A 25,798-nucleotide genomic window follows, 5' to 3' on the forward strand; every position below is an offset into this window, starting at 1 on the left:
TCGGAGTCCATGCCATTCTCATTCACAGATTTATTTAGAATTACAAATATTTTAGGCCACAACAAGTGAAATTGAGCAAACAACACCAAGATGGAGAAATCTAATGAGAAAATAAAAAACTAACTTAGGCTACAGCTGAGGAAAGCTTTTGAAATAAAATGATACATATAGTTGGCCTAGGACTATTTCCATATTATTCTAGCAATGTGCAACCTACCTACAATGCATATACAGTGCCTTCAAAGTATTCACACGCCTTGACTTTTTCCACATTTTGTTGTGTTACAGCCTGAATTTAAAATGGATGAAATGGAGAGAGAAAAAAATGTCAGTGGCCTACACACACATCAAAGTTGAATTATGTTTATTTTTACAAATTAATAAATAATTAAAAGCTTAAATGTCTTCAGTCAATAAGCATTCGACCCGTTTGTTATGGCAAGCCTAAATAAGTTCAGGAATAAAAATGTGTTTAACAAGTCACATAATAAGTTGCATGGATTCACTCTGTGTGCAATAGTATATAAAGTTATTTTTTTATGACTACCTCATATCAGTACCTCACACATACAATTATCTGTAAGGTCCCTCAGTCAAGCAGTGAATTTCAAACACCAGTTTCAACCACAAAGACCAGGGAGGTGTTCCAATGCCTCGCAAAGAAGGGCACCTATTGGTAGATGGGTAAAAATAAAATGACATTGAATATCCCATTGAGCATGGTGAAGTTATTATATTACACTTTGGATGGTGTTTCTCTCCTCTGCTCTTGTCCTTCTAGACCTGTCTGCTGCCTTTGATACTGTGAACCATCAGATCCTCCTCTCCACCCTCTCCGAGTTGGGCATCTCCGGCGCAGCTCACTCTTGGATTGCGTCCTACCTGACCGGTCGCTCCTACCAAGTGGCGTGGCGAGAATCTGTCTCCGCACCACGTGCTCTCACCACTGGTGCCCCCAGGGCTCAGTTCTAGGCCCTCTCCTATTCTCGCTATACACCAAGTCACTTGGCTCTGTCATATCCTCACATGGCCTCTCATATCATTGCTACGCAGACGACACACAACTAATCTTCTCCTTTCCCCCTTCTGATAACCAGGTGGTGAATCGCATCTCTGCATGTCTGGCAGACATATCAGTGTGGATGACGGATCACCACCTCAAGCTGAACCTCGGCAAGACGGAGCTGCTCTTCCTCCCGGGGAAGGACTGCCCGTTCCATGATCTCGCCATCACGGTTGACAACTCCGTTGTGTCCTCCTCCCAGAGTGCGAAGAGCCTTGGCGTGCCCCTGGACAACACCCTGTCGTTCTCCGCTAACATCAAGGCGGTGACCCGATCCTGTAGGTTCATGCTCTACAACATTCGGAGAGTACGACCCTGCCTTACACAGGAAGTGGCACAGGTCCTAATCCAGGCACTTGTCATCTCCCGTCTGGATTACTGCAACTCGCTGTTGGCTGGGCTCCCTGCCTGTGCCATTAAACCCCACAACTCATCCAGAATGCCGCAGCCCGTCTGGTGTTCAACCTTCCCAAGTTCTCTCACGTCACCCCGCTCCTCCGCACACTCCACTGGCTTCCAGTTGAAGCTCGCATCTGCTACAAGACCATGGTGCTTGCCTACGGAGCTGTAAGGGGAACGGCACCTCCGTACCTTCAGGCTCTGATCAGTCCCTACACCCAAACGAGGGCATTGCGTTCATCCACATCTGGCCTGCTGGCCCCCCTACCTCTGCGGAAGCACAGTTCCCGCTCAGCCCAGTCAAAACTGTTCGCTGCTCTGGCACCCCAATGGTGGAACAAGCTCCCTCACGACGCTAGGACAGCGGAGTCACTCACCACCTTCCGGAGACATTTGAAACCCCACCTCTTTAAGGAATACCTGGGATAGGATAAAGTAATCCTTCTACCCCCCCTTACCCCACCCCCCAAAACAAATAAAAATTAAACTAAATTTAAAAAAAAACATATTGTAAAGTGGTTATCCCACTGGCTATAAGGTGAATGCACCAATTTGTAAGTCGCTCTGGATAAGAGCGTCTGCTAAATGACGTAAATGTAAATGTGTATCAATACACCCAGTCACTACAAAGATACAGGTGTCCTTCCTAACTCAGTTGCTGAGTTAAAACAGTTAAAGTTTAATGGCTGTGAAAGGAGAAAACTGAGGACGGATCAACAATATTGAAGTTACTCCACAATACTAACCTAATTGACAAAGTGAAAAGGACACCTGTACAGAATAAAAAAATATTCCAAAACATGCATCCTGTTTGCAACAAGGCACTAAAGTAATACTGCAAAAAATGTGGCAAAGCAATTAACTTTTTGTCCTGAATACAAAGTGTTATGTTTGGGGCAAATCCAATAAAACACATTACCACGCTCCATATTTTCAAGAATTTGCTTGTAATCGTTAAAGACTGGGGAGTTTTTCAGGATAAAAAAAATATTGCACAATCCAGGTGTGCAAAGCACTTAGAGACTTACCCAGAAAGACTTACGGCTGTAGTAGCTGCCAAAGGTGTGAATACTTATGTAAATTATTTATTGTATTTAATATTCAATCAATTTGCTAAAATGTGTCATTATGGGGTAGTGTGTGTAGATTGGTGAGAAAATATCAATTTAATCCATTTTAAATTCCGGCTGTAACAACAAAATGTGGAATAAGTCAAGGGGTATGAATACTTTCAAAAGGCACAGTAGTAGCCTGGGCCTAATAAGAGAGGATGAGGCAAAAATGCAAATCAGTTTATAATTATCCAGTTCTGAGGACAGCAGAGTTGCTCTGCAGCCCATGATGATATACAACCCATCACAAGACGCACAGCCAGAGAGGCTCGTTGACTGCATCACTCACTCCATCTGCATGCTTCAGCACACACAGATAGCCAAATGTGTAGTAGCCTAGCCCTCTCTTCTGTGCCACAGCTCCACCAGAGTGGAATAGGCTATTCGAAAAGATTTGGATCCACTAAGTATATTTTGTCAATGTCATGATTCCTCTCGTCCCTCCTGTAGCATGCGAGCCAAATGCGTAGCAGTGTTTTTTTGTTTACTTTTTTGGGGATGGCTGTTAGTGGGCGATGACATCGTCTATGGGCAAGCACAGAAAATTCTTTCAGATCCCTTCTATGTACTTCACTCATTTTCAGTAACCCTTTTGGCGTTACAGACCTTTCTGGGGGCGGGACAAGTGACTTCAGCTTTCGGACAAGTAAAGAAAATCTGTCCTAGGTGGCTAAAAAAGTTAATGTCAAGTCCTGGGCATGTATGACTGTGAATCGCTTCACATCTGAGGTCCTGAAAAAAAGTAAAGAGTGCTCGCTGCAGAGTTTCAGTTAAGTATCATTGTCACGTGCACAAGTACAGTGAAATGTCTTTCTTGCTTGCTCTTTCCCAATAATGCAGTAATCGATATCAGTAGAACTTTAAGTAGAACAAAAACACACAAGAAATAGAGTACAGCCCAGTGGAGAATACTGCATTAGAAGCAGCTCCGCTCTCGGTGCATGGCACCCAGTTCAGCTGCAGTAGCAGTGCACGCTCACCTGACCTGACCACAACACAGAAACCCAGAGCTGTGGGTGGAGAGCAGCAGAGTGGGTGGGAGGCTGGAGGCGCTGAAGAAGTAGGACATGTCAAAGGTCCATATTCTACAAACCTTACCAGGCAGGCACAAAATGGATGTTAACACAGTGTGAGAGAAAGAGAGAGTAGAGGAGTTTGGACGAGGCTGTGCCCTTAGGAACCTTTTCAACCCACACAGAAAAGTAAGAATATCCCCTAGCCCAGAGTATAGACTAGACTTCCTGCAGCTACAGTAATACCAAATAGAGGAGCCTTCATGAACACTGTTTACGAGTGCTGTTGCAGATTTGATTGTGTTAAGTGCTTCCAACATAACACTTGGCACAAGGGCACATTTTCAGTTGCAATTTGGCCCTCCAGTAAAAATCTATACAACGTGATGCAGGAATGTAACAAACATCAATATGAACATTCCAGGGTTAACAAATAGTCTTTGAATAATCTGTCCTAGCAGCTCTCTACTCTTAGGTCAGTCATAAATCCATATAAGTGCATTAGTACTTCCACACTGGCGTAAACTACATTCCACTGCGTCTTTGAGCGTCCAATTTAAAAGCAGGACTCTGAACCACCAGCCATGCTTTGCTATACTTTGGAAGTTTATATTGAATACCCAACATTCTGTCTGTGCATTTTTTACTTATTTGTCACTCAATCACAGGCTTGTGCTGCAGCAGACCCTGTTCATCTCTTTTGTATGTGACATATTTCTGTCTGCTGCTGAAACAGTTCAGTTCTATTAGAACAAGTAAACAGCTAAGCCCCCAGTGCAGCAGACCACCCCTTCCTGGGCCAAACTCCATGACCCTTCATCTAATCATCAGCCTGGTGCTGCCTGAGAAAGAGGACAGATCAAAGGCTGGGCTACAGAGAGAGGCAGCCCTGAGAGAGACCATGGTGGGGTGAGCCATACCAGACGAGTCAGGAGAACCCACTACTACTGCAGTGTTGTGACATTCAGACAAATAACATGTATATTAAACAGCCCATTTATACAGTCTGTATGGGTGTTTATAGGTCTACAGTGACCTTGTCTGACAGACTAAAGGAGGAGCCCCTCTGTGCCATAATAATACAAAACCATTCCCATACCCAGCAACCATATGACTCAGTACAGCCTGTTTAATATGGTGGTGGGGGAACAAACCACCGGAGGTTTAGTCAGTTAGGTGCATCATGTGACTGAGTTAAAGCAACACTGACACACAGACCATTCAAGCCTTGCCAATGCTTTGTGTCAGATTACTCAGCCTGACCACTGTCTGATAAAGTTCCTCTTTCGTACCATTCTGAAGCCCCTGATGGCCACCCTGCTGCTCACCCCACAACAGCCCACCCAGGTCCCATCGTTAGGGTCTAGATGCTTGGGTGACTGGATGCCTCCCCGCTCCAGAAACCACTGGAGGTAATTTGTCTGATGGTTAATGGTTAGTAACTGGGTCTCCCCTCCCTCCCCTCCTTGACAAGTCATCTCTGCTTAGAGTAATGTTGTTAGCCAGGGGGCGGTATCCCCCAGGGACATGGAGGCAGGCCAACCTGAAACCAAGGACACATGGAGAAACAACCACACCACAAAACCAGTCCTAATGCCCACCGGGTCAAATAACCGATCGCTGAAACACTACAGACTGAAGTGGAGAAACTCAAACTCGTTTATCTCCGAAGATCTTTCTCTACCTCAACTACTTCGTACCGCTGCACATTGCCTTGGTACTGGTACTCCGTGTATACAGCCTCATTATTTTATTGTGTTACTATTTCATAAATAGAATATTGTAATTTATTTATGTATTACTTTAACTCTGCATTGTTGGGAAAGGGCTAGTAAGTAAGCATTTCACGGTAAAGTCTACAACTGTTGTATTCGGCGCATGTGACAAATACATTTGATTTGAGCTGAACATTTCACAGCTTCTGACATCACCACAAGGCACCGACAGCGAGAGGAATGACTGAGAAAGAGTTTCCCTTTGGTGACAACACTAGTTTCCTTCAGCTCAGTCTCATGACCGAGGAGGATCTCAGAAACATTCGGCAACAAAGCAAGGAGCTTCTGGTAGGCGATACACTGAGATGAGTAAAAACCACTTCAGATATTGATGTCATCTTCCTAACAACCCACTCAGGTTAAAACCCACATAATGATTGGATGTGATGCAGGGAAGTACGCTCTGAGGAAACTACTGTGACTCAGCCATCCTGAATCATTCTTTCATGTCTTCATCATTATTCTACGGACAGAGAAGGTTCTCATGAACACATTTCTGCTGGATGGGAAAGAAGTTTGCGAGACAGCGAAAAATAAGCTTGATTCCAGCACGCAGGAGCAGAGGAGGCTGCAGAGAATTAAATGTCCATTTTGACAGCGCCATAAAAACTAAAACTGGAGCGGAGGTCCTCGCCTCACCCGGATGGCTCCTAATTGTAAACTTCCTTATCAGGAAACTCCTTCCTCCATCCCTCCTACCCCCCAATATCTTCTTCCTTTTTTAAATCAGTCTTCACTTCCGCCTGGCTGTTCAGGCTGGCTAGGTGCCAGTGGGCTCAGAGAGGGGGGGGCATCAGGCTGCCATAGGAGATGTTTACTGGACTGCCAGTCTAGGAACTAAAACACCATGGAAGTGGTTGAGTTTTATCTCCTACAGGCAGGAGGGACAGGTTCAGGTCATGAATTGTGATCCGTGACACATTTATCCTGTTCTGTTCTAGTCAGGCCACTGTAACTTTTACTTGAACAATAAAATATCCAACTCATTCAATCACGGTATCGGTCTAGAGTAGAATAATCAATATAGTTAGTTACATTTAGCATTGACCTAGGGCAGACAACACTAGAGCCATGTCTGCCTGTGTGCAGACTGTACATACCTCCAGCTGATCTGAGCTACCTCAGTCTGCATTCACATTCCACTAATTCTCTGGGCCAGATGCTCTGTTTGTATGACAGGAGTGGGGAGGAATGAGGGAGAGCTCAAGAAAGCGAGGGCATGACTTGAATTGAGCTCGGGGGTGCTGTGCTATCAGAGGCAGACAAGGCATCAGCCAAAAGAGAAACCATGAGAGGAGACATCAGTCTCAGATAGACCCAGGGAGACCCAATTATACACACAGTCTCACGCACACCCTTGCACCGTCACTTCCTCACACACAGGCCCGTATTCACAGTCACACAGGGGCCTCTGCATGAATGCTTAGAGGGTTCTCCCAGTTAATATGAGAGCTGTGCTGTGACAGGGAGGGCATGGGAACACTAGGGAGCCACCAGGCCTCTAACCCCACTGTTCCCAGTAGACAGACCCACAGACAGGCAAGTCCGAGCCCAGCTACCTGTGTGTATAGGGCTTGACTGGGTGTCGTCTTGGACTCTGGAGTGGCTCCCACAACAGCCAGGGGCTGGGTTGGGGTAGGACACTGGAGGCAGGTTAACTACCACTGTCTACACCCAGCGGAAACCAGATAGTACAGAAGTAGCTGGCCCAAACATCTGTTATTCAGAGAGCAACCATTGATATCTCTCCCCATCTTCCTCCCACCTTCTCTCACTACTGTCGGTGCCAGAGGACATTGCCAGTCAAAGTGTGACATGTCAGTGCACCACTAGTCTCTTGTTCACCTGCTCAGTTGAAAACGTGTGAGTCTTTTTCCTCTGGTTCCTCATACCCTCCTCTACAGCCAGTCAAGTCCAGCCAAGCCAGTGGTGGGATTTTAATTTGAACCAAACTAACCAACTATGTATCCTCAATAGCCATGTTAAACCACATACCATAAAATGGCATTTCTATTTTCTTGTTATTTTGCACACAGTTATTCCCTGTCCTCTAGAACTTCCTTTTCTATAAAGCTACTTTGGAACACTAGGTAGATAATGTATTGGAGTAGGCAGTTCTGTGGGAACACCTTTGACATCAGAGTATGTTCCCGTTGTGCTACCCAATGTGATTCCGTTGTTTTTCCTCAGGTTCACACCCTCTCATCTCATCTCCAACTTAATACGTGTAACTGTACCGCCTTATCATGCCACATCGTAGTTAACTTCAATTATGTTATGAATAAAGACTTCCATGATATGGTATGAAACTCCTCCCCCATCTTCCTTAGTTTCCCCTCATAGAAGAAAGCTAAGGCTATGGAACAACCATGGAGCACAGAAAACTGTTTCCATACCAACACTTCCCCCAGCTCCCACACACAGAGGAGTTTGCTTCCTGGGATCTACATCCACATGATGTAATGCTTTGCTATAGACTCACAATATGGTCTGTTCGCTCAGTTTTTAAATGGCCAACAACAGACCAGGCTAGCAGAGGGAAACTGTGGCATCATCTTGGGTCAAAGATGAAGAGCTAATGAGACCAGACCATTTATAATAATAATAATAATAATAATAATAATAATAATAATAATAATAAGCCATTTAGCAGACGCTTTTATCCAAAGCGACTTACAGTCATGTGCGCATACATTTTTACGTATGGGTGGTCCCGGGGATCGAACCCACTACCCTGGCATTACAAGCGCCATGCTCTACCAATTGAGCTACAGAGGACCGCATTTCCTGCAAATCAGTGATGTACGCTTTCCATTTCCCCTTCATTGGAACTTCTGAAATTATGACAATCTTTTCTTGGTGGTTCTCTCATAGCGAAACCTCTCTGACACCAGTCTTCCTGTCAGATGGCAGTGTTGATACACTTATCAGGTAGCAGATTTCTAAATGGACACTGGCCCATGACCCACAATGCCACGGTAGTGATGTAACCATCTGAACAGGAAGAGCAGCCAGAAGGATACTGTCTGGTAGCCATGGGAAAAACAGTACATCTCCCTGCAACACTGCCATCTAGCTATCCCATAGGCAGAAATAATTAAACCCTCCCTTTCTTCAGGCCAGGACTGATGGGAAGTTTCTCAACCAAGCCTTAGGTGAATTCTCCAGGTTCCACTAACAGACTAGGGTTGGTCACCCACTTACAGGAGGCTACAGTGTGTCATAGACTTTCACTTGTGTGTGGGTGGGGGGGTGGGGGGTGGGGGGGGTAATTGTAGTGCCAGTCATCTGAAGAGAAGAAAACAAGTAGTCAAACTGTTCTCTGGTTTTAGGCCTGGCTGCCAATCACAGCTTGTATATCAAATACAGGGGAATTTCTGCCAATTATCTTTGCATGCGTGTGCGTGTTTGTGTGTGTCAGTCTGTGAATGCTGTTAAATGTGATGAGGTCTGAATGACGAAAGGATGAGAAAAGAAAAGCAGAAACCGGAGGGATGGCTTAGTGACCAGTGTCTGTGCAACGCTCCAGTGAGAGAGAAAGAGGGGAGGAGCAGGAAGAGAGAGCCCTTACTGACAGACTAGATTATTTCTGAGCCTGGTGTGGTAGAAACACACGCACAGGGTACTGAGACCGGCTCCATGCTTCCTGAGTTGACTACCTCACGTTGCCATGCATGACTGGGCGGCAGGTAGCTTAGTGGTTAAGAGCGTAGTGCCAGTAACCAAAAGGTCGCTGGTTCTAATCCCCGAGCCGACTAGGTGAAAAATATGTCGATGTGCCCTTAAGCAAGGCACTTAACCCTAATTGCTCCTGTAAGTCGCTCTGGATAAGAGCGTCTGCTAAATGACTAAAATGTAAAATGTAAATGACAGCGTTAAAAAGACAGGAGTGTTGGCCACTTGTAGACTTAAAACAACATCCATCTGTGATTCGATAAAGACGATAGATGCTTCGAATAATCTTGATCCAACATTACACAGAAAGGGGGGAACCTCTGTAACGGCTGTGGTCTTAAATCAATATGTTATTGATATCGTTCATTCTGATTGTAGTTGGCAGCATTGATCTCAGCTTTGTGTTCAGGATGCTTAACATTGGAGTCAGCAACAACTCCGGGCTGGATGGTACGAGCACCCTGAGACCAGTAGGGCCATGGCAGTGCCATCTTGAGCTCTCGTTTCAGCACTTATTAGCCATTTAAAACACATAACAATACCCAGGGGAGAGAGACATCCCCCCCAGAGCCCCTCAATACCCAGAGTCAGGTTACACCGCTGCTCACCGATCAAAAGTACTTTGTTCTGTCACGGAGACATCAGCCAATTGCGCAGCTTGGCAGGGATTGGCCAAGGCATGTGGGTGGCTCCGCCCAGTCTCCCCCCGTCCCCTAACAACAGCAGCAGCATGCTGGTCTCTCCCTCACCCCCTCTTCGCTTCCGCTCTCTCCTCAGCAGACCAACTGTACTCGATCTCGCTCCCTCCAGCTCTGTCGCTCTCACCCTCTCTTCATACATAACCCTTTTCCTGTCCAGTTTTGCCGGTCTGTCTGTGGAGAAGCCGTCATCATTCTCCCCCACCGCTCTCCATTTCCCCCTCAACCCTATCGCTTGTCAGTCTGTCTCATGCTTGCAGCACGACACTGAACAGACCCCTCCAAGCACAGGGGCTCAGCGGTCACACACCACACACATGCCTCCTGGGCCTCTTGCCTAAAGGCTCAGAAGCAGTGTGAAGTCAAGCTGGTTGCTGGCGGAAGGAAACACTGAACAGAAACACAGAGTAGAGAGGCTGAGACAGCAGAGGCATATTGCTCTATGCAGGTCTGCTTGACGCAGCAGGGTTGGACGAGGCCTCTGATCTGACCTACTTTTCAATCATCACTACAGGAAGGTAACTGGGAGTAAAAGAGGTGGATGGTCGGTTCCTCTATGACTGCTCAGGTACACAGTTCCACATAAGACCAGGTGAAGTCCTGTTTCATCTGGTGAAGAGATGGGTGGCGGGGGGGGTCTGTGTCATTATTGCTCTCCCTCCCTCCCCTCGTTGTACTCCCTCGTTCCTCCAGCAAGGGGAGCAGAGCAGCAACAAAGAAAGAGAGGCCCTTCCCTTCAGCACAGGGAGGTGTTAACAGCAGCCTGCCTGCGTGTGTGTGTTCGCACGTGCGTTACTATATCCAGCGATTTGTCCAGGCTGTACCATGGATGGCACAGGTGGAGGCGGACAGCCCGCGTCTTTGGGAGTGCGAGCAGAACGTACCAGCTCAGACACATGGCCATGGTCCTCGCACTAGCACCTGTCTGAGCAGGAGCAAAACAGTCTGGTCGACTTGAACAGGGAGGTGAGGAATATGCTTCTCTTTTGCAGAGTGACAGACAGACAGACCCTGGACAGAATCATGCAGCAAGAGAGGAGAACGGCGTGAGGAGTGACGAGCAGTGGCTCTTTTCTGAGGAGATGGAGAAACTGGCTCTGATTGACAGCCTTCCTCTACTGTGAATGGGCAGTTGAATTACTATTGATTTATTTTGTAGTAGAAGTACAGATAAGATACAATTAAATACGATTTTCTGAATGAATTATAATTTCACAAAAAAATGGTAGTGTGGGTGTGTGTTCTTACGAGGACGCTTGCCTTGTGTACCTGTCCTTAGAAAATCATCCGTTTCTAATTCCAACATTCTTTCCTCTGTCTGTAGTGGCTTTATAGAGGAAATGTTATTTTCAGCAGAGCACAGCTGTGCATATCTCACACATCCCTATTCAGACACCACTGCCTTTGTCCAAACAGCCTTGAAGAATAAAAGCCAGTTAGATGTAGACAATACATTGATACTGGGCTTGGCAATCCGCTTCAGTCCCATCCTCCTTTGTAAATACATTAGCTACATTAAGTCACAGCACCTAAGACCTTTAACATTGCACATTTAACACCTTTCTCCATTGTTTGTCATAAAAAATATACAACAATTAAATATGGCCAGCTGTCAATCAGCCATTGAAGAGAAGCTGAATGATGAGTGAAGAGAATAAAGGTCCAGGTGCTTTCCAGATCCATGTTGTTGCTCAGAGTAGAATCACTGCTGTACAAATCACAGGTCTCATATTACCATACAGTTGGGCTACATTACGCATGGCTGACCACACCGTTTAACACAAACACCTGCAGACATCAGGTTAGTGGGACAGAAGGAAAAGGTTCACACACAAAGGGGGGCATGTGGCATTGTCACAGTGTCTCTTTCAGAATGGACAATGGCAGCATGGATGGAGAAGACTAGCAATGAAAAACACGCACACAGACTGTCAGTCAGAGAGAGCGAGAGCGAGAGCGAGAGAGAGAGAACAAGAAACCACAGAGGAAAAGTTGAGTAGGAAAAAGAAAGGCAGTAGTAGAGCTGCACAATCAATTTAAAGTATTGGAGTTCTTTTTTCTCAGAGAGCAAAAGGAAACATTGTATTAAAGCTATTCATCAAATCCTTTGTGAGACAGAAAAAATAAACAAAATAATGCTTGGCCCTGAACACCAAGCTGAAGCTGAGAGAGGTAGAGGTTTAGACGCCAAGATGTCCTACTGACTGATATAAGGTGATCATCTAAATTTGGCTGTCAATCTGTAGGCTCCCTGGGAACAGCCGTGTGTTTGAAGAGGAGAAGGCTGCTTTTGGTATCAATTCCTCTGACAGGTTCTTCATACATCAATGCCCTCATTTAGGGAGAGAATATGCACAGTGCAGAGTCAGACAATTGTGGCTTCAGCTTTTCCATGAAGTCATTTCACAGGACTGTGAAATAAAACAGTATGGTTTAGAGACTAGTTTTTCTCTGGTGAGGAGGGAGAACATTAAACTAAACTAGCATGAAGCGCTACTGTATACCTTTAGATGTTTATAATATTAATATTTAGGCCTTTATAAATGAATAAAAGGCAAGTAACCAGCTCCAATACATCAGAACTGAGTATAGTCAAACTCAAATATCTGTTTCAGTGGCATGGACTGAAGAGAATTTGGAATAAATAGTCAACACAGCTGAGATTTAGTGTAGCCTAAATCTCATTGCTGAGGAGGCGGCTGTGCACAGACACATTTACACAGACAGATACATCGTAGTGGTTCTACTAAACCTGATGGGATCCCCAAAACACAGAGGCTGGGTCTAGACTTGACAGTTCATGCAGCTTTAGTATTCTGATCATAGAGTTCTAATCATGGAATTCTGAATGGGTCATGAGTCTACACCTACATCCCTTTTCCCATACTATATTCAAATGCCAGTACGCATTCTACAAACGGTGGAATAGGCAAAATTATAATAACACAATAACTGATGGCAGTAGCTAACCTCTGTAGCAAGCAACGCTAAAGGGATTGCAAACGGGTTAGTATATCTCTAGCCAAACGAAACATGTTTTTTCCTAAATATTAGCTAGCTGGCTAGCATTTATGAGGCCTGCAAACACGTTCCGCACGCGCTAGGAATGTGCTGATGATGTTGCCCACTGTATGCACTTTTGGTAGCCTGATTGCGAGAAATTCGCACACAATGTATCCCTGACCACCTGATGTGGTCAGCCAGATCTGAACACAATCAGACCACAAAGCGACTTTTGTGCATCTAGACCCGTCTTTCAATGCGATCTTCTTATTCTGATAGCAGGAGTCGCATGTAAGTGTCAAGTGTAGACACGACCAGAGAAACAACAAGTCAAAGGCATCATGAGTTTCTCTGGAGTGAGGAAGACAGGGGGCGGGAGGTAGGTGGTTGGCCCATGCATGCAGCAGCAGACTGAGCATGCTGGCAGTTTCACAGTACTGTGGTTTGAGGACAGACAGAACAGGGCACAGCTCTGTAGCTGTCGCTCACAACCAAGCAGAGCGATTGACAGCCAGAGGGAGCCTTGCAGCACCGTGCTCCCAGAGCCATGTTCCCACAGTCAATTAGTAGTGGAAAAAACTAGGCTCATGGGAGGAAGAGCGGAGGGGGGGGTAGCAGGAGGGTTACTCTGTTACACCAAAACATATAATATAATATGCCATTTAGCAGACATACATTTTTACATATGGGTGGTCCCGGGGATCGAACCCACTAGCGCCATGCTCTACCAATTAAGCTACAGAGGACCACATGACTTGACATAGGAGTATTCTGCACTCTGCAGCTCCCATCATGCACTATCACTGCTCCATCATGGCGGTTGGGGAGCCGTGTTGATGAAAGTGTGAGGAGGCCGGGCCCCAGCACGGCCAGTAGAGAGCTGACTGAGTTGAGACGCTAAGCTGCTTTGTCCCATCTGTAAACGTCCAATCAGGGTCAGAGGGTTCACAGCATACAAACACTGTGCTTAACCCCTAACCGACCTACCAGCCATGTTCCAGGAACCAAAACAATAGCAGCAGAAAATATTATTTGTTTTTCCTCAGCACTACGGTTACTCAATATAGTCCAGCCGTATGACCATCATATTTCAATCATATTCATTTCATTCACAAGCTATTCTCCTTCGACGTTCAAACAAAGTAGGCCTGAAAATGACCCATAACAATGGACTCTATTTCTTTGATAGAGAGAGAAGTTATTTACAACAGGAGAAAAAAGCCAGACAGACAGCCAGCAGCAGCCGTGGCTTCAACAGACTCATGCCCCATAAAACTAGCGGTGGATGGATTTCAGAGAGCAAAGTCACCTGCCAGATGCTGGGAGACTAAATGATTACGTTAGGTTGCAGTCGCACTACACTGCTCTAACTGTTAGCTTGAGGAAAACAACTATCAGGTCAGCTATCAGGGCCAACAGAAATTAAGTGGAGGATTACATGTGGTTTAATGAAGCTGTGAGCTCTGCTCTCCTGCATCAGGCCCAGTGTCACCGACAGAACACACTGTGGATGACAGATACAAGCGGCTAGCGATTAGCTGGCCTGGACTTTACAGGCCAGTTTGACTGGGAGGTAGAAACTTCAACTGTCACTAAAGCGCTCTTCTGCGGAAACAATGAGTGGCCTGGTAGAGGGAAGCTCAAAAGAGATGGCTGAGTGTAATGCTAACTGTCAGGGAGATAAGATTAGCCGTTACTCTGCTGGTAATGGAGGAGACCGCAGCAGAACACAGACAGTTGACAGGAAGCTGACCACAGAGGGGCCCCAGTCTGGCTCTACACCATGCTACTGCTCTGGGCTCACAAACTCTCACTGACATAGAACAAGTCAACACCGAGTTGGATGCATGTCCTATACCACAACCTTTAAATCTAATAGCCAACAGAGAGACTAATATAAAAAAAGACCGAAAAAGTTTGTTCTGGCAATTATCACACACTGTAGAAATGTTATTGGGATGAAGGATGTTTGATATGCTTTTTACACTTGTAACACAAACCATTGCAGAGAAAATGTCCTCCTGAGTGGCGCAGTGGTCTAAGGCACTGCATCGCAGTGCTAGCTGTGCCACTAGAGATCCTGGTTCGCAAATCGCTCTGGATAAGAGCGTCTGCTAAATGACTAAAATGTAAAGTAAATGTAAAATCATGATGAAAGTGGCCATTCAGAGTGCATGGCCATTTGACTGTAGATTACAGTAGGCCAGCCTGCTCCCAGACACAAAGACAGCTGTTTAGCAGAGCTGCTCAGGTGGTTTGGGGCTCACAACACTAAAGCCCCTCTTTGGCACAGAGCTGCAGAAAACAGGCAATTAAGAAGTGATTTTCACCTCATAGCTCGACCCGTTTCCTCACAAAGAACCATGCTGCAGCCTGGGGAGTGGAGGAGAGGCCCAGGGAAGGAGCTGCAGCGGTAAGATGGGGAGGTGTTACTGGGAAGCAGCGTACTGTGTTACTGTGGGGCCGTGCGCAGAATATTATGATGATGTATGAGAAACGATTAGATCAGATACAGACGGGAGGGAAGGAAGGAAGGTTCCCCAGCAGACTAGAGAGTAGAGAGAGCGGAGCAGCAGGGTTGATTTATACCTCTATCCCCTTCTCATTCGCTCTCCTCTCCCTCTAGTTAGTAATTGAGCTCAAAGGGATCCTGCAGGAGGTGAAATAAATTAACTTTGTCTTGGGCACACAGACAAACCTGGTATCCACAGGGACACAGAGACACCTAGCTACTACGGTGTCACCACTTACAGGATCCTCTGCCAATGTCACAGTAAACAGGAGAGCCAGTCACACACCTCCTGTCCTGTCCTGTCAGGCCAAGTCACAGTCACACAAAGCCCCACACCAAACCATGGCTGCTGCCTCAGTCAGTGAGTCTGGCAGATTGTCCAGTGATAAAGGTACTCAGCCAACCTTGAAGGAGGAGAGTCTAACGGTTCCACTCCACTATGTCTGAGCACTAAGCCAGTAAGACCATTCAACACTCAGAGGAAACTAAATGGCTGCCTCTCCACTCGCTCTCCATTCAGATAGTCAAGTAAATGTGTCAACAATGACTGATAGGCGTAATATTGCCACAGTTGATTTCAGTGGAACTCTCATTTACAGTACCAGGTAATGGTTTTTTGGTTTCATTCAAAATACAATCGTGTGCTATTAAAGGGAATAGGTCTCATACAGCTAGTTGTCAGGCAATGCCTTAGTTGTGAAATACTTGAAGGAGCACAAGCGTGTAAATTGCCACACATTTCACACCACAGTAAGTCATGCCTCTCAGCCTGTTACCTACAACCACCACTCAGTACATTCTGTGCAGAGCTACTTTACAGTCTAACTTCTGCTCTCCACTATGTTCAGACACTGGAGTGTCGAGTCTGAAAACAGACAGACAGACGCTCCAGTCTGCCCAGACTCCAGCAGTTGCTATAGTAACGGAGTGGCTAGACCCCTCCAATGGCATGGTGTATAAAAGAACACTTCTGGTCACTATGGTAACCCTCTCTTTAGGTGACTTCCAGATTCAGTTTACATTACATGGCAGAGTTGGTTTGGGTTGAACTTCTATGATTACCAACTGAACCATTACTAAATATCATACTCTGTCCTCAGTCACACAGTATACTGTAGGCCTAGATGGACATCTATGGGCCTAAATGGCTGTAGTGTAAATCTGCTGAAAATTACCAATGTAATAGGATTTAAGCAAGGCTTTTTTCTCTGTGTGTACAGTATATGAATCTGACATGAGCTACATATACTAGAATAAGTGAAACATTAAGATCAGTTTCCAGACCCGGCTCTGTCATTAGCGACGGTAAAGGTTGAAATTCTACCCGCGACAGACCACAATTTAATTAGTTCTATCCTCTTTAGACTGCCACAGGTTGTGGTTTTTAGTGCTTCCTTTGCGACGGTTATTTGATCCAGGGCCAGGGGGCAGGGCCAGCCTTTCAGCCCGGGCTTTGGCTCCCTTCCCTGGGTGTACCAAACACTACAGTCCCCTGCTGTGAGGCCTAGTGGAAACTTAGCAGCTAGAAGTGCCATTAAAATAATGCCATTGTGGAGAGAGGAGATCAAAGAGGCATTAGTTTTGACTGAATCAGATTTCTGACAATTCTTCTATTTTAAATATTAATCCCACTGTTGGGTCATAATGAACATCTGTCAAAGTGCTTTATGAAACCACATGATATTGTGAATAATCTTTATATGTTTCAGGCCGCCAAGACAACAGTAACTCTAATGCCATGTGAGGGACAGAATGTGTGGCTAACCAAACTCGTGGCCTCATGCGTTTAGCTGACCCACAGGGACAAAGCACAGGGTGCCTGTTTATTGTGAGCGAGGGAGAGAGGGTGAGGCGAGGTATTCACACAGTTTAGACTCCAGCTGCATGACATCTATCTGGGGAAGCTTCCAATGTTTCCTTTGGCAGTCTGAAGCCAAACAAAACAAAATGTGGGAAGAATGCAGTGAGGAGGGAGCAGAGAGAAGAAACCACCAACGAGACGAATCTCCCGCCAAACATATGAATACATAAACACACTAAAGACAAATATATGAGTGCTGAAAGCAGCAAGACTCCAGTCACCCAAGTCAGACTGTTCTCTCTGCTACCGCACGGCAAGCATTACCGGAGCGCCAAGTCTAGGTCCAAAAGGCTCCTTAACAGCTTCTACCCCAAGCTATAAAACTGCTGAACAATTAATCAAATGGCCACCCGGACTATTTACATTGACAACCCCCCCCCCCCCGCCCTTTGTTTTTACACTGCTGCTACTCGCTGTTTATTATCTATGCATAGTCACTTTACCCTAACCTACATGTACCAATTACCTTGACTACCTGTACCCCCGCACATTGACTCTGTCCCGGTACCCCCTGTATATAGCCTCGTTATTGTTATTTTATTGTGTTACTTTATATTTTATACTTTAGTTTATTTAGTAAATATTTTTTTTACTACATTTCTTGAACTACATTGTTGGTTAAGGGCTTGTAAGTGAGCATTTCACGATAAGGTCTACACCTGTTGTATTCAGTGCATGTGACAAATAAAATTGAATCTCCTCAGCAGTTTAGAGGAGAATCTCTGGCTAAGCAGGAGAGAACTGCCATAGCTTCTGCTCTCATGCTGAGACCACTGGAAACTGCATTGCTCTGCTCTTTGTACCTGGCTGAGTAATGACACAGTAAAACATTTTTAAAAAATCAGCCACTCAGTATTCTATTACAAGACAAGATGGAGCGGGAGACTACAGAGCTGTAACTAACTAGTTTCCACTGACCTAAAAATCAAATCAACTGTTTCTTGCCTCCCCACCTTTGAGTCCAACCCTCCTCCCCCCTGCCACTCTGTCCCCCACCCTCTCCAGCCCGCTTTCACACAAAGCCAATGCACCCCACCTAACTACTCCAGCAGTTTATAGTGAGCAGAGTACACACTGCAGCCACTTACTACAGTAATGAGCTTGTGCAGTAAGTCAAGAGGGGAGCTGCCACCCAGAGTTAGGCCTGTCCTCAGAAGAGGGCGATGCATGTTGAAAAGGCTGCATTAATATGCACTGAGGGAGAGATCTTCATCGTCACAGTAAATGTGACATCTGAGTAATGCTTTGACTCCCAACTTAACCTGTGGATAAGTCAACAGTGTGCCAATCTAACACAACAGTGGCCAAAGGTCCATGTGGGGCTCTCTGGCAGGAAACAGAGATATTATACAGCTATATATGAAATATCACCATCATTATATACCACTACAAACATCACCAATTCATCGAGAATAAATTGGTGGAAACCTAGAACCCTAAACTACATAATGAGAGTTTTGCTATGAGTGCACTATGATTCAAACTCAGATATGAGTAAATACTAAGCACTAACACAGCTGTGTAATTGGATTATGTCAACTATATTTAGACAGAGTATAATGATTTATAAATCATGTTGAATAACATATGGCTAAAATATCCTCCTCGTTGACCATTTCCATTGAGCAGCTTGTAACCATAAAGGCTTTAGGAGTCTAATGTGGATCAATATAGTCAGAGGCTCCATTCTATTGCTTTATCCCTGGAGGCTTACTGCTGCCTGATGAAGGCAAGTCAGAGTGGTAGAGGGGGATCTAGAGATAATACCGGATTGACCAAAAGTGTATAAACTGACGTGCACAGCCCCAGCTCAACCATAGGAGAAGTCCATGCAGTCTGTGGTTGGACACTCTCCGTAGGGTCGGTAGAATGCGGATGTTTCCGGTTTTCAGGGATACAGTATTTTTCAACCTAACTTCCGTTTGCCCTGAAGAACGGATGTGGGGACTCCACTCAGGAGTCTTTTTATGCCTACTATGTTAGTGACCGTCCAGTCTCCCCTGTTCTGCCCTCCAGTCACACCTATGGAGCCTACCTTCTACTGTCCAGTGTCCTCCCTCCTCAGGGCTGAAGCATGTTGAGGCAAAACCAAAGACATGTTGATTCAGCTCCTCAGGGATCCAGAACGGATGAGCTATGGCTGCCACACACACACTTTGTGTAGTGCAGCTTGTGTCCCTCTCAGGGCTGTCCAGCCAAACCCATAGGAGTAGGACAACATAAATCATGGAGCAAAATGAAGCGGTGCATTCAGTGAAAATGTGGTGTACATGATGGGTCTCATATATATACAGTGGGGAGAACAAGTATTTGATACACTGCCGATTTTGCAAGTTTTCCTACTTACAAAGCATGTAGAGGTCTATAAATTTTATCATAGGTACACTTAGGTACAACTGTGAGAGACAGAATCTAAAACAAAAATCCAGAAAATCACATTGTATGATTTTTAAGTAATTAATGTGCATTTTATTGCATGACATAAGTATTTGATCACCTACCAACCAGTAAGAATTCCGGCTCTCACAGACCTGTTAGTTTTTCTTTAAGAAGCCCTCCTGTTCTCCACTCATTACCTGTATTAACTGCACCTGTTTGAACTTGTTACCTGTATAAAAAAGACACCTGTCCACACACTCAATCAAACAGACTCCAACCTCTCCACAATGGCCAAGACCAGAGAGCTGTGTAAGGACATCAGGGATAAAATAGTAGACCTGCACAAGGCTGGGATGGGCTACAGGACAATAGGCAAGCAGCTTGGTGAGAAGGCAACAACTGTTGGCGCAATTATTAGAAAATGGAAGAAGTTCAAGATGACGGTCAATCACCCTCGGTCTGGGGCTTCATGCAAGATTGCACCTCGTGGGGCATCAATGATCATGAGGAAGGTGAGGGATCAGCCCAGAACTACACGGCAGGACCTGGTCAATGACCTGAAAAGAGCTGGGACCACAGTCTCAAAGAAAACCATTAGTAACACACTACGCCGTCATGGATTAAAAATTAAATTAAAATCCTGCACCGCATTCAAGGTCCCCCTGCTCAAGCCAGCGCATGTCCAGGCCCGTCTGAAGTTTGCCAATGACCATCTGGATGATCCAGAGGAGGAATGGGAGAAGGTCATGTGGTCTGATGAGACAAAAATATAGCTTTTTGGTCTAAACTACACTCGCCGTGTTTGGAGGAAGAAGGATGAGTACAACCCCAAGAACACCATCCCAACCGTGAAGCATGGAGGTGGAAACATCATTCTTTGGGGATGCTTTTCTGCAAAGGGGACAGGACAACTGCACCGTATTGAGGGGAGGATGGATGGGGCCATGTATCGCGAGATCTTGGCCAACAACCTCCTTCCCTCAGTAAGAGCATTGAAGATGGGTCGTGGCTGGGTCAAATTCTTGAGGGAAACCTGTTTCAGTCTTTCAGAGATTTGAGACTGGGACGGAGGTTCACCTTCCAGCAGGACAATGACCCTAAGCATACTGCTAAAGCAACACAAGTGGTTTAAGGGGAAACATTTAAACGTCTTGCACGCTCAAGTTCAGTTTTTTTGTCTTATTTCTTGTTTGTTTCACACAGAAAAAATATTTTGCATCTTCAAAGTGGTAGGCATGTTGTGTAAATCAAATTATACAAACCTCCCAAAAATCCATTTTTATTCCAGGTTGTAAGGCAACAAAATAGGAAAAATGCCAAGGGGGTGAATACCTTCAATACAGCACAATGTCTGACACATTGTCTCATCTCAGAATAGTCGCACATATGATAGAGTATATTTCAACACATGATTACAGTATGATACAGTACATAGGACAACATCCTCCTCAGCACAGACATGGAGTCATCATCCATGGTATCAATACAGTCACCCCCATTTTTATGACATCACAGCAGTTAATCTGCCTGGTACAGTACGGCACTACCCTGGTAGTTCAATAAAAGTAGTGAATGAGCCTGGCTGGTAGTTTGCCCATAAAAGAGGTTGGTCTAATGAACAGAGAAGGAACTGTGGCCCTGTGCAGAGATTGTGCTGAGATGTTAACAGCTGATAAGAGAAAGGTCACGTTACATAACAGAGTAACAAGGGCAGGGTGTGTGAAGTAAAGCTGTCATAAAACGGGACAGACAGAGAGGGAAAGGGAGAGAGAATGGAGAATAGGAGGCGATGGGCTGGCTGCAGCTGATCACTGGCGGCCCAAATTAAATCTGGCAGTTTGGGGAGCTCCCCTAACGACGCAATAAAGTGGAACATTGTCTGTTGGCAGACAGCAAAACACTGAGAAGAACTGAATAAATCCATCAATAAATACAACAGTATCAAAAGACTGTCTGCCAGTTCCCTGCCTTCCAAGAGATCCGGCTCGCCGGAGTCAGTGGTTCCTCCGATATAAGGGAGGATATAACTATGGTTAATATTGAGAATGCTTGAGCGAGAAGGTGCAAGGGAGGGTAGTGGTGTAAAATGAGGTGTCTGAAACATTCCTGTTGAAACCTCCTACCTCACAGCATCTCACTGGCCCAGTTAGTGCCAGGGCTCCTCAGGGCAGAACAGTGAACTCTGCCGTGTTCCACACGTGAAGAAAATGAGGATTTAAAAAGGACAATCTGCATTAAAACAGAAGGTTAAATTAAGCCCATTCAGGCACCACAAACCCTCATGGGTGGATATGAGGCCCACATTTAAATAGTAAAGCTGAAGGACTGGGGAGGGGAGGGAGAGAGGGGACGGAACTTTTACAGGCCTCGACCCCGGCCCCCTCTCCATTTTTGTTACCTCTTTTTGTGCTCAACACACTGCAGTGGATTTTTCAACTTGGCCCTCATCAGTTGTGCGCCTGATGAAACAAACACTGACAGCTTCTTTACATTTGTAAAGACCCCTGCAGCAGCTGTGCTTATCCCACCACAGCCCAGCTCTATCCCAGCACACAGAGCCTGAATCAGAGGCAGCTCTATCCCACCACACATCCTGAGAACAGCCTAGTCAGGACAAAATGGCCCTGGCTGCACGTCTCCTCTCAGTGCTATGTTCAGTTAAACACCACAAATCTGGCAAACGCTGCTACCAAAATTACTTATTACAGCCCCGCCCCCCCCTCAAATTTACTGAATATACAAATATATAATTTCAGAGGGAGAGAGTGTTTGTGCCTCTAAATGTCTGTCTAGTTGCCAGGCAAAGCTATTTGTGATGAGCCATTGTAGAAACCAGTGTTGTTGTTGTTGTTGTTTTTTTTGGGGGGGGGTTAACTTTTGCATCCTATCAATGGTGCGGTAACTGCCTTGTTTGCTTTTATAACGTTTTTTTTCCTGACTGATGAATTTTTATAACATGGCTGGAGCACATGGGGGAGAATAACAACTCTCACTCTTTTCCAGTGTTCCAGAGGATATGGTAAGCCAAGCATGGCTAATTGTCTAACGCTAATTAAGGGGAGGTTAAATCAGAGGGGCCAAGAGTTGTTCTGAGGGGGGAGGGGTGTTGTGTTCTGAGTGGGGGGCCCCTGGGGGCCTGAGGAGAGGGGGGCACCTCCAGGTTGTTTTGTTGTTCGCATGGTTTGGTCCAACCAGATTTGTACCCCAGCTGCTGCAGCTCAGCAGATGTGACAGCCATGTTCTGTGCGGTCCAATTCCACACACACACACACACACACACTTACAGCCATATAAGCATACATCTATAATTACACAAGAAGGTATGAATAAAATATAAAAACAGACCTATATCATTTTAGACCAACCCTGAGATTTTTTTTGAATGTCTTTTTCACTGTCAAATTATCTTACCTGTCCCAAAGAAAGTTGGAAATGTAGTGCATTGATTACTTGAATAGCATTGCCATAAGAGCTGAGTATGTTGGGGAGAAATAGTATCACACTTATGGGGAAATACAGTATATTGACTAACTATATGCTTAACACTTCAGGAATTATGTATTATTTCACCTCATAATATAATAGTATAACGTTTCAATCACACCTCATAATATAATAGTATAACGTTTCAATCACGTTACTAGAGTGGAATGTTTTGGGAAGGCCACAATCACCCCTTATGAGTAGTCCCACTGGGCTTTAATATCTCAGTGTAGTGGGCCACAAACAGCAGGCCCACACGTGGCCAAAATGTTTTGTGATTAGTTCAATTGAAATAAAAACGTGCATAATCTGAAAATATGTTACTATTCAAAGTGGTTCATAATAACTTCATTGTTTTTACATGAGGAAATTCACACGAGGACACACGCAGTAATGTGAGGGTTAAACTCAGCCAAGGGATGTGCCGAGTGTCTCACTTTGAGAGAGCAAGTCATTGTTTAGTTTATGCCTGTTTTAAAACTCAATTTAAAATATGTAAAATCTTGTAGGTTACACCGAGGGTAAAAATCTTGAAATTACCTAAATTGGTATAGCCCCTTTGACAAATTCGCCGGTATTAGGTAGTTGCAGATAGAAAATGGTCGCTTCTTGCTTCCCTTCACATTAACCTCTGCAATGCGACTGAAACACTACCTCCTTAAATTTACACGAAAAACAAGTTAGCGCTTAATAAACTAACCCCTTTAACATTTTGTTTAGCTGCATCCAGTGTCTCTAGTCTGCTTAAACTTAACTGCGGATTTAGAAAAAATGTCCGAGAAGCGTTAACATTCTGGCTCAGCAAGCTCAGGCTGCTGCTGCAATATCTTCCATTCAGAGGTCACACAGACGTGCAACACGAAATTAAAATGATCAGACCCTTTATCGCATATCAATGTTAGTAAACCAAAACAGACAAGCAACTCCTCCTGAGCGTTCCACTACGATTGTAAATGATTGGAAATTCTACGTAAACGTTAAATTTCCTAACCCCCTTTCTGCTCCCTCTCCCTACCGAGAAAATTAAAAGAGCCACAGTCCACTCGTCATGGTCGGACCGTGCTATTCACCTACACTCAAGTCACATCAACATAATTAAAGTGAATGTTGTTGTGATATCCAACAGCAAAACAAAGTGTTCATTTATAAATGCCACAGTTTATAGAGGGCTGCTCAGCATAGGGTATATAACCCGGAATAAGCCATGGGCGATATGGCGGTCTCTCTTCATGGCTCTGGAAGGGACTATGGGAGAAAACAAAGACATTCTGAAAACAGTTAGCCAGCTCCTGTGGAAAATTCTGACTTAATCAATAAACCTCACACAAGTCGATTATTATATTGTACCGTGTTGATTCCTTAATGCGTATTGCCCTTCCATGGCGAGTTAAGTCAAATACATAGCCTTGTCTGATGTTGAAGAAATGAAGCAACACAGACACTCTATAAATAATATAACCGACTCTTTCAAATCAAAGACGTCCAATTGATAACACGTTCTACAAATTAAATATCTGAAAGGCAATTCGACCCCAATAGGCCACAGCTGTGTAATGGTAACCTTCCTACTCCGCGAGCGAAGTTGATGCATTTTCTTTAAAACAGGCGAATCGAACGTGCAAACTTGTAAAGGTCAAATTATTTTATGCACATTGGACAATAATAGGCAAGTAGCTACTCACGTATTTCTTTTGGATGATATTCCTCTTAGGTCTTTCCTTGCTCATTCTGCAATCCAAAATATTTTGTTAAAGAGAGAATGGCCACATGAATTTCTTTCTTTGACTCTCGCTTCTACCGGAGCACACCAAACACAATTTAAATCCCCGGTCTGTTGGGAGCTCTCTGGCTTTGTAGAATCCTATCTCTGGGTTTACCTCGACGATGTGGTTTTCCTCGATAGATTCCAAATTAAAGTTCCACGACGAACCGAGACAAACCAAAAACAAACTCACTTCGCCATAACATATTCAAAACAATTCACAACAAATAACTTCCATTCGCAGAAAACCCCTCGGCGTTCTCTCCCGACATGAATATTCTAAAAGTATTAGTCTGTTCTTTTAAAAGAGTCACATCTTCTTTGAGAAGAGGATTTAAATCGAACCAAATAAATAAAATAAAAAAGGTTCGATGTCCCGTTTTGGCTGGAGCTATCAGACGACGACTGTAGGCTACTCCAGCACCGTTCCTATTCTGAACGAGGCGAGCTTCTTTCTTCCCCGGGTTCAGCCTATCACATCCGTTACCATGGACAGCGGCAACTTTAAAAGGCCGTTTTTCAGGCACCGGATAAAAATTATTTAAAAAAACTGGAGATGAATAATATATCCAGAATAAAGTAGCCTATCTTGTCAGAAGGAATCGGATACCCACGTGTAGGCTAGTTGGTTCTTCACAAGTTACCACGTGTTTCCTATTTCTCCTCAGTGGCTTGAGATATCCAGGGAAACATTTATCTGGATGCCATTCATATTTAGTGTGCAAATTAGCAACATTGTTTCAAGCCCTCAATATATGTAATGCCAATGCTACAAAGTAATTGACAATATTCTGTTGCCAAAGTAAACACTTGTTCTTGTGATATGTTGTTTTTAGCGCACAGGTCTACATTCACCTTGGCCTTACCACTTGAGGTAAGAATGATGAAGTAAAGTGGTCAAGTAAACCTTCCATCACAGCGACCATATTATTTATGGGAAGCTTATAAAATGCATATGTGAAAACTATTTCTAAGATTTCAGATTTTCCAAACTGACTTCCGTGCGCAATTTCCTATAGCACATGACCTACAGGGGTGCATTCAGCTTGGTTTCCACTAGCTT

At 44.8% G+C, this 25,798-nt stretch overlaps 1 protein-coding gene across 3 annotated transcripts in view; it reads right to left on the reverse strand.

The window, feature by feature from the left end:
- The window catches only part of LOC121586509 (protein Jumonji), a 90,641-nt gene extending 65,461 nt beyond the window's left edge, over positions 1-25,180 (reverse strand). For 2 of the 3 annotated variants that reach the window (XM_041903243.2, XM_041903240.2), the window contains exon 1: positions 24,656-25,180. In XM_041903243.2, the coding sequence (XP_041759177.2) occupies positions 24,656-24,700 (45 nt within the window). In that variant the 5' untranslated portion in view covers positions 24,701-25,180. The remainder of the gene's footprint in view (positions 1-24,655) is intronic. The other variant, XM_041903241.2, reaches the window with a different exon arrangement.
- Positions 25,181-25,798: the final 618 nt, after the last annotated feature.

This window comes from Coregonus clupeaformis, chromosome 17, assembly GCF_020615455.1.
Source record: "Coregonus clupeaformis isolate EN_2021a chromosome 17, ASM2061545v1, whole genome shotgun sequence".
NCBI lineage: Eukaryota > Metazoa > Chordata > Actinopteri > Salmoniformes > Salmonidae > Coregonus > Coregonus clupeaformis.